General features: G+C 50.7%; 1 protein-coding gene across 1 annotated transcript in view; it reads right to left on the bottom strand.

The window, feature by feature from the left end:
• The window catches only part of LOC111947154 (calpain-1 catalytic subunit-like), a gene marked incomplete in the record, with an annotated part of 17,900 nt that extends 11,682 nt beyond the window's left edge, over nucleotides 1–6,218 (bottom strand). Inside the window, 3 exon segments of the mRNA XM_023953543.1 lie at nucleotides 2,094–2,163; nucleotides 2,397–2,640; nucleotides 5,911–6,218. Coding sequence (XP_023809311.1) covers nucleotides 2,094–2,163; nucleotides 2,397–2,630 — 304 coding nt within the window.
• Between the last annotated feature and the right edge of the window lie 3,400 nt (nucleotides 6,219–9,618).

Below are 9,618 nucleotides of genomic sequence, written 5' to 3'. Positions count from 1 at the left end.
TTAGTCTCCAGTAGATGTTGGTCTGGGTTTTGAAACCTCACATTTGGACCAATCATAACCAGCACCAGAACTGGACCGAGTCATTATGACGTCATCCACAGAAAATGGTTTACTTTCAGCTCCAACCAAAGAAAGTCAATTCATCTTCTTATGATACAGATGCTGCTGTTTGGAGCCAGATGTTGTCAGTGGTCTGAATCTCTCATCGTTTCTATGGCAACCGCTCTCACCAATCAGCATCCAGCTTGTTGGAAGGCCACACCCCGAGTGCTTGGACATCACTGTTGGTAATCAGGAGATGTCCCCTCAGTGCCCTACCTGCAAACTTTAACTGCACCCCCTTAGTACACACACCCTTCAACCCTCAAAATAAACACTCCAGCATAAACACACACACATGCACACACACACCCTCACAAACACACACATGCATTTGACAAGGATGGTGGGACCTCGGACCATCTGTCCCCTACCCCATCCCTGGTAGGGGGTACTGGGCCCTTGGCAACGGCGGCCGTGTCGCCTGGGTGCTGGTTTCCTGAGCCCGGCAGTCCTCTCTCCATGCAGGGAGGGGGATCCCTGAGCTTTCTGGCAAGTCCAAGAACCGGGGATCACATCACACCTGAGCTGGGGGGTGTCCCTGTGGTGGGGGTTCTGCCCCTTGTCCCTGAGCGCTGGGCCTCGCCAAATTTCCAACTGTGGGTGAGCCTGGTGGGGCCATGTTTACAACACTTCTTGTGGAAGTGTTGTGGGCGGGGGCAGCTGGCCCCTGCCTTGCTCCTTCCTGGACCAACCGTGGGCCGGGTGGGTGGCTGCCTGGAGCGGGTCTCCCTTGGGGGGTCCTGGCTTGTACCTGGGGTTGGGGTGGGGGGATGCCCAGAACTCCTGGGTGTTGATGATGTGCTCGTCTGGGGCTGTGGGCGCTCTTCTGGGGCGGGGCCCTGCGTTGGGCCCTCCCAGTGTGGTGGGGGGGCTGCTTTCCTGGTTGGGCTGGAGCTGCACTCTCTGTCCCCCCATGCCTCCCTGCTCTCTGGCTCTGGGGGCCCCTGTGACAGTCCTGTTGGCCCTGACCCAGGGGGCGGTTGTTTTCTATCTGCTGCCGTGTGGCGTTGGGGGCTTCTGGCTGCTGCGGTGGGGGTCTTGGTGTGGGGGTGGCTGGGCACTCTCCCTCCTTCTTTTCACATTCCACCATCCATTTTAGAAGAACATAAACACTCACCTGAGCACAGGTGTTAGCTCACCTTTGCACTATGAGTTTGTGTGGTTGAATGAATGAAATATTTCACACTAGTTGGTTTGAAGGCATAAGTGGGCGTGTGTGAACACTATCTGTTTTGTGTACATGTTGACATGTGGACATTTTTGCAGCTAGCAGGTGTGTTTATAACATCTGAGTGTGTGTGTGGACAGGCCCCGCCCTTATAGACCTGTATTATATTTGAACCTTACCGTAATGAGAAACATCCAGTAAACTTGTTGCTTTATGCTGCTTCATGGTCTTATCCCCCCCTATGATCACCCTCCTACCCCCCCCCCCTCCTCTAACGTCCCTCTCTCTTCTTCTCTTCTTTCCTTTTCCGTCCGGTCCAACACCAAAGATTTTCAGATATGATTGAAATGAATAAAGTTTGGCCTCAATTCCAAAAGGGGTTTATTCAGACATACCTTTGGTTTGTCTGAAGATTAATAACCCCTCTTGTTAAAGTAAAATATGTCCAACCCAAGAGGCCCTCAGCTCTCATCTGCCCGCCTAGCTGTTGGACAGGACAAGTTAAAAAAAAAGGCCTCAGGAGAATCTGTCAATCAAACCCTTTGAACGTTGGGCATGGGGTCCAGCAGACTCCGCCTACTTTTACTGACACATTTGATTGGTCAGTTATAACTTGATTACAGAAAAAATATCATGAAAAAACAGAATTATCAAGAAGATGTTTAAAAAAAGGTTGGGGCAGAACAGCACCACAGAGTAAGACAAAGGGCACAGCAACATCACTGCCTAAGGGGCGGGGCGTCATAATGAGGAACCTCTAAAGGTGTGAAAGAGGGGTGGAGCTTAACTGTGTTAGAAGGAATCATGTGACCAGTGAACTTACCCAGTGCTCCTTGACAGATGTCTGTCCTGGTGGCCCCGCCCACAATGAAACGAGGGTCTGCTGCCAGCTCCTGCAACAACCAATCAGAGACAGGCGTGACACAATGTAACCAGCCACATGACAGCAAGCTGAACTCTAGGAAGTAGATTGTGGCTCAGCCAGTCACAGAACTGGGTTTGAGGGAAACCTGAGGGGTGGGGTGGGGTGGGGGCGGGGTTCTGAGTTCTGGTATATGAGTTCAAAGTTCTGTGGGATCCACCTCTGAGAGGACCTGTTGAGGTTCTGCTGGGTTCTAGGTCTCACCGTGGGTCTCTTCCATTCCACTCCTTTTGCCTTAGCAGACAAAGGTCCGAGTTCTTTAAACCCCAGAGACGCTGGTTCTGCAGGAAAAAGGGGGTCTTCAAAAAGGCGGCGGTTTTGCAGACACACTGCCTTCAGACCCTGAAAGTCCTGGTTTAGGTAGCAAGAGGCCTGGTGGACCAAGCCCCCGGCCCGTTCCCGATCCCTCTGGATCCGCTCCGACACACCGCCAACCATTTGATCCAACCTGTAAAAGAGAGCACACTTCAGAACCAGAGACTGACACGACTTCCTGGGGCAGTCAGGTGTGTGGAACCGGTCTAAAAAACTAACGGTGAGATCCATCTGCTGGTGCCAAAAGGCAGCTGAGGAGACAGGAGGTATTGTAGCATTGCCACATATGTAAATATATATTTGGAGTTGTCTATTTACTGAAAAAAAAAGAGAAAATTCAGTATTGACTTTCCTGTGTTAACCCTGGTTAATATGGTCCTGGCTATATGTTTATTTCGTTTGGAGTTTATGTTGGATAACAGGGGTATGGAAACTACATGATCAGGAGACTCTGGACTACAAATATGGCTACCTGGGGACTTCCTGGGACCAGGTGAAACACAAATTAAGAGGAGGTGAAGCGGAAAGACAGAGAGTTGACAGCCGCAGGACACGTACATGCAGAGGATTACCGTGACGTCGGAGAGAAGTCCAACCGCATCGGTGGAATTTTCGGGGATTTATTCCTGCAATCGGGTGAGACCTCCACATGCTTGGAATGACTGAAAACCATATCAACGGTGTACAGAGCCGGTAAGCCACGTACGTTCATTCTACGGACGGAACATCGACATCCCGTGGGTCGTTTGGATCTCCGATTTCATATGGAGGTCAGGACGCCAAGATAGGCGGTGACTTTGGTGACTTTGTAAATAACGAACTAATATAAAATAACTGAGGTGTATTGGGTAAAAAAACTGGGGAAGCTTGTGTGGGGTTGAATACCTGAGACTGTTTAAAAACACTTGAGTCATTTTGGTTGTGGTTTTTTTGTTTTTGTTTGTTTGTTGTGTGTAATACTTTGAGAAATTGAAGAGTGTTACAGTATGGCAAGTGACCCACCAGAACCAAAACTGGACAAGCCCTCCTGAAGGGAGGACTGACCCCTGTCAGGATTTCGATCTAACTGCTGAAGGTGACATTGTCTCCTAATGGCTGGAGACTCTGGACTCTTGTCTGTTGATTTTTGGACCTCAGTCAATCAGAACCTCTGATTACAGAGACTAGAACCCATCACAGGAACTGCTTTAAGATGCACTGAGTCACGTTAATCTTCCTCACGCAGCAGAGTCCGCCATGGTGCTCCACAGGGCTCAGTGTTTGGCCCAAACATGCTTTTTTAAGTACCATCAGCCAGCAGCAAACAGTTCCATTATTATGCTGATGATACTCTGATTTACAGATCTATTGAATTAGAAGATGTCTGTCACAAGGCTTCAACCACATCTGACACATTTAGACCTGATTCGAATGTTCTTCTCCTAAACTCTAATCCAACAGAGGTTGATGATGTTGGAGATCCAGGGATCCTCGCTGTATAAATAGAATCCCAGTGGACGGTGGTTTGGTTCTCAGACATTCGGGACGAAAATCTGGTCATTTTTGATGAAAAATTAAAACTTTAACTGGCAGACACATCAGGTTCTAGAACCGTCTTCTGTCATCTCAGATATTTTTGTAAGATCCAGTACTTCCTGAATGACGCAGAGAATCAGATTCATTTGTAATTTCAGGATTAAGTGATATCATGTTCTTCCATTGGGCTGTTCTAAAACTTCTGTTTTCTTCACCGTTCTCCAAGTTCTCCTCCCATCCGCTGTTCCTCAACCCCAAAAAAAGAACAAATGTGTTCAGGTGATGGACAGACACTGGTCCATCTTCCAACAGACGTTTCATCTTCCAACAGATTTTTTATCTGTTAGCAGATGTTTCATCTTTTAGCAGATGTTAGATCTTCCAGCAGATGTTTGATCTATTAGCAGATGTTTGATCTTCCAGCAGATGTTTCATCTTTTAGCAGATGTTTGACCTTCAAGCAGATGTTTGATCTTTTAGCAGCTGTTTGATCTTCCAGCAGATGTTTCATCTTTTAGCAGATGTTTGTTCTTTTAGCAGATGTTTGATCTTCCAGCAGATGTTTGATCTTCCAGCAGATGTTTCATCTTCCAACAGATGTTTCATCTTCCAACAGATTTTTGATCTTTTAGCAGATGTTTGATCTTCCAGCAGATGTTTGACCTTCAAGCAGATGTTTTATCTTTTAGCAGATGTTTTATCTTTTAGCAGATGTTTGTTCTTTTAGCAGATGTTTGATCTTTTAGCAGATGTTTCATCTTTTAGCAGATGTTAGATCTTCCAGCAGATGTTTGATCTATTAGCAGATGTTTGATCTTCCAGCAGATGTTTCATCTTTTAGCAGATGTTTGACCTTCAAGCAGATGTTTGATCTTTTAGCAGCTGTTTGATCTTCCAGCAGATGTTTCATCTTTTAGCAGATGTTTGTTCTTTTAGCAGATGTTTGATCTTCCAGCAGATGTTTGATCTTCCAGCAGATGTTTCATCTTCCAACAGATGTTTCATCTTCCAACAGATTTTTGATCTTTTAGCAGATGTTTGATCTTCCAGCAGATGTTTGACCTTCAAGCAGATGTTTTATCTTTTAGCAGATGTTTTATCTTTTAGCAGATGTTTGTTCTTTTAGCAGATGTTTGATCTTTTAGCAGATGTTTGATCTTCCAGCAGATGTTTCATCTTTTAGCAGATGTTAGATCTTCCAGCAGATGTTTGATCTTCCAGCAGATGTTTCATCTTCCAACAGATTTTTGATCTTTTAGCAGATGTTTGATCTTCCAGCAGATGTTTGACCTTCAAGCAGATGTTTTATCTTTTAGCAGATGTTTTATCTTTTAGCAGATGTTTGTTCTTTTAGCAGATGTTTGATCTATTAGCAGATGTTTGACCTTCAAGCAGATGTTTGATCTTTTAGCAGGTGTTTGATCTTCCAGCAAATGTTTCATCTTCCAACAGATGTTTCATCTTCCAACAGATTTTTGATCTTTTAGCAGATGTTTAATCTTCCAGCAAATGTTTGATCATTTAGCAGATGTTTGATCTTTTAGCAGATGTTTTTATTTTCTTCTGTGTGTATAAAAGATTTTGAGAAAACATCATTTGTGAATTTGTTGTTTTTGTGTTCTTCTTATAAAAAGTGAAAGGGATCACGCGGACATGTTAACGAAGGTATTTATCAATGCCCCCACCCCCGTGCGGCAGAAAGACTCAACGCCCAGACTACCTCAGTGAGCCGGTCCGGTTCCACAAACACACTGAAACATCTGTGCACGCGCCACGCCTTTGCGTTCACTTACAGGCTCGTCTCTGATTGGTTCAAACAATTCTCTGGAAGCTGCAGAAAAAAACCCACTCGGACCGGTCCAGAGCTGGGCGACAGGCGCGTGCTCACCTTCTGGTTCCTTTCCGGTATCGGGTCTGACCTTCAGCCGCTAGTGGTCCGGAGTCCGGTTCTGGACGTCCTTAGGATGCTTTAGTACAGAAGGCAACCCCGCCCCGAGGGGAGGGCGGAGCCGCGTCAGCGCGGAGGTGGGGGGTGTGCTGCAAATGAACAACAGGAAGTGCCTTTGATAAAAGCCTGCACGTACACGCGCACACGCACCTGTCAACGTAAAGTGCTCTAGAAAGGCTGCAGATGGAAACTCATCAGCTGTTCCTGGAAGCGCGCGCGCCAGTTCTGCATCACCTGCAGCGGCACCCCCCGCCCCCATGGAAAACGGCTCTGGTTTCAGACCTGAAGCGTTCAAACGTCGGCCCAAACGAAGTGAAACAGGGAGAGTCTAGTAGGTTATGTTAAGAATAGTTGTCAATAAAGTTTTTCATGAAGAACAACAGTTTACTAGAAAAACTTCTCACCAACCCCCTCTGACCCATCGTCTGCCTTTTCCCCCCTCTGTGCATTCTGGGTAGTGTAGTCACAAACATTTTCTGACTGTTTTGCTAGATGGGTTCTGGGACACAGACGGAGGCGGTCCTATAGATGATGAGTCTGCAGACGGACAAGCGTCTGCGATGATGATGCAGTTCCAACGTTCATTCCTGGAGAGGAACCCTGCAGGCGGACGCTGGACCTCCCGGAGATGACCACGACTCTGGTCCAATAGCAGAGTTCAGACATTCAGAGTTTATGAACACATCCTTTTTTTTTTTATTTATTTATTTTTTTTTTTAACTTGTCCTGTCCAACAGCTAGGCAGACAGATGAGAGCTGAGGGCCTCTTGGGTTGGACATATTTTACTTTAACAAGAGGGGTTATTCATCTTCAGACAAACCAAAGGTATGTCTGAATAAACCCCTTTTGTAATTGAGGCCAAACTTTATTAATTTCAAACATGTTTGAAAATCTTTGGTGTTGGACCGGACGGAAAAGGAAAGAGGGGAAGAAGAGAGAGGGACGTTAGAGAGAGGGGGGGGAGGGGGTGATAATAGGAGGGGAAGGGGGGTAAGACCATGAAGCAGCATAGAGCAGACAGGTTTACTGGTTGTTAATCATTACGGTACGGTTCAAATGTAAAAAAAAAAACAAAAAAAAAAGGGCGGAGCCTGTCCACACACACACTCAAATGTTATAAACACACCTGTTAGTTGCAAAAATGTCCACCTGTCGACATGTACACAAAACAGATAGTGTTGACACGCATACTTATGCCTTAAAACCAACTAGTGTGAAATATTTCAGTCATTCAGTCTGTTGAGCTAACACCTGTGCTCAGGTGAGTGTTTATGTTCTTCTAAAATGGATGGTGGAACGTGAAAAGAAGGAGGGAGAGTGCCCAGCCATCCCCACCCCAAGACCCCCACCGCACCAGCAGCGGCAGCCGGAATCCCCCCAACGCCACACGGGAACCGGCAGGGAACAACCGCCGCCCGGGCGACCAAGCCCGCCACCCAGGCCAGGGCCAGCAGGGCCGCCGCAAGGCCCCCAGAGCCAGAGAGCAGGGAGGCACGGAGGGAAAGAGGGCGCCGCCCCAGCCCAACCAGGAGAGCAGCCCCCCCGCCGCGCCGGGAGAACCCAACGCAGGGCCCCACCGGAGAAGGACGCCCACAGCCCCAGACGAGCACCCCACCACCACCCAGGAGTTCCGGGCATCCCCCCGCCCCAACCCCAGGTACGAGCCAGGACCCCCCAAGGGAGACCCACTCCGCACTCCAGGCAGCCATCCGCCCGGCCCACGGTTGGTCCAGGGAGGAGCGAGGCAGGGGCCCGCCGCCCCCGCCCAGAAGGGGGGAACCCCGGGGAAAAAAGAGGGCCCACAAGGGGTGTTGTAAATATGGCCCGACCAGGCTCGGCCACAGTTGGAAATTTGGCGGGGCCCAGCGCTCAGGAGCAAGGACCAGAACCCACCCCCCAGGGACACGAACACCCCCGGCTCAGATGTAATGTGAACCCCCCCACCGCGCGGAGAGAGCACCGCCGGGCCCAGGAAGCCGGCACCCCGGGGACACAGCCGCCGTTGCAAAGGGGCCCGTACCCCCAACCAGGGAAGAGGCAGGGGACAGATGGTCCTAGGTCCCACCTTCCTTGCAAAATGTGTGTGTGTGTATGTGTGTTTGAAAGGGTGTGTGTGTGCATGTGTGTGTGTTTATGTTGGGATGTATATATTGAGGGGGGAGGGGTGTGTGTACTAAGGGGGGTGCGGTTAAAATTGGCGGGTAGGGCACTAAGGGGACGTCTCCTGATTACTCACAGTGACGTCCCCTCACCCTCCCCACCAAGGGGCCCTAAATGTCTAAGGTGCGGTTAAAATTGGCGGGTAGGGTGCTAGGAGGACATCCGCTGCTTGCTGGCAGTGATGTCCAAGCACCCCCCCTACCAAGGACCCTACATGTCTAAGGTGCAAATAAAACCGAAAGAGGGGGGGCCCACTCCATACGGCAACCACAGGAGGGGGGTCACTGCCTAGTAAACCCCCCCCCCCAAGGCTCATCGCAGGCTAAGCCCCCCACCCCCTCACCCTATTATGAGGTTATATGAGGAAGGGGGTAAGTTGGGGACAGATGATAGACTGTCCCCCGGTGGTCAAACAGCCGTCCCCCGCCCCCCCCCCAGCAAGGGGGCCAGGCCCACCCAGCCCCGGGGCCCCACCCCCGGAGGCGCAGACACCCCAGGCCAAGCACCACCACCCCCACACAGAGAGAGGGGAGCCAGAAAGCGCCGGCCCCCCCCGGAGCAAGCCCAGGCCCCCACCCCCAAACGCCGGCCCTAGAAGAGCTCTGGTCAGGCCTCGACGGGACCGAGGCAGCCAACCGGCCGGGGAAACCGCCGATGGCCTCAGCGGAGACCCCGACCCGTCAACCCCCCCTGCCCCATACCAATAGTGCCCCCCCCCCTCCCCCAGAATGCCCCCCCACAGGACAGGGCCGACAAGACCCCCACCCCACCCCACCCCCAGACCCCGCAGCCGAAGCGGATGACACCCAGAGCGACCGGGGGCCCCAAGAGGGTTGTCCCGTCCCGCCCCAGAGCCAGGGAAGGGCCGATCCCAGCCCCAGGTGTAGACGGGAAGCCCATCCAGCGCCGCTGGGCCCCCCCCCCGAGCCGCGCCCCCCGCCAACCCCCCCCAGCACAGGCAAAGGGACCACCCCCCCAAGCCAAGCCAGACCACCACCCCACCCCCCCACCACGCACCCCCACACCCAAGCCCAGAGGACCACGCAGCGCCCCAGGCCGCCCCACCCAGGCGCCGGACCCGACCCCCCGACCAACGGAGCCCCCACCACCCCCGGCCAGGCACCGGAGGCCCCGACCCCCACCCCCACCCCCTAAGTCACGGAGTTAGCTATGGGAGACCAGAGAGACCGAATTCTTTCAAAGTTACTTGAACTTTGGGCTGACATTTTTTCCAAGCTGATATGATCAAGCAGCAGATTTCTGTGTTGACTTATATTTATATTTTTTTTGCTTTTCCAATTTATTAAAATAGTTTTTTTAGCAATGCAAAGAGTTATGAAAATGATAGAGCCTAATCCTCCTTCTACATCGATGGCACTCATGTCACCAAGCACACAAAGTGACGGTGAAGCTGTGATTGAAACCTTAAGCCAGACTGATAGATCGGCACATACCTGCTGCCAGAGAGCCTGGACAGGCGTGCAGAA

This window comes from Oryzias latipes, chromosome 1 (genome assembly GCF_002234675.1).
Source record: "Oryzias latipes chromosome 1, ASM223467v1".
Classification (NCBI taxonomy): Eukaryota; Metazoa; Chordata; class Actinopteri; order Beloniformes; family Adrianichthyidae; genus Oryzias; species Oryzias latipes.
Note: the sequence above shows the minus strand (reverse complement) of the source record. Positions and strands in the feature narration are given on the sequence as shown.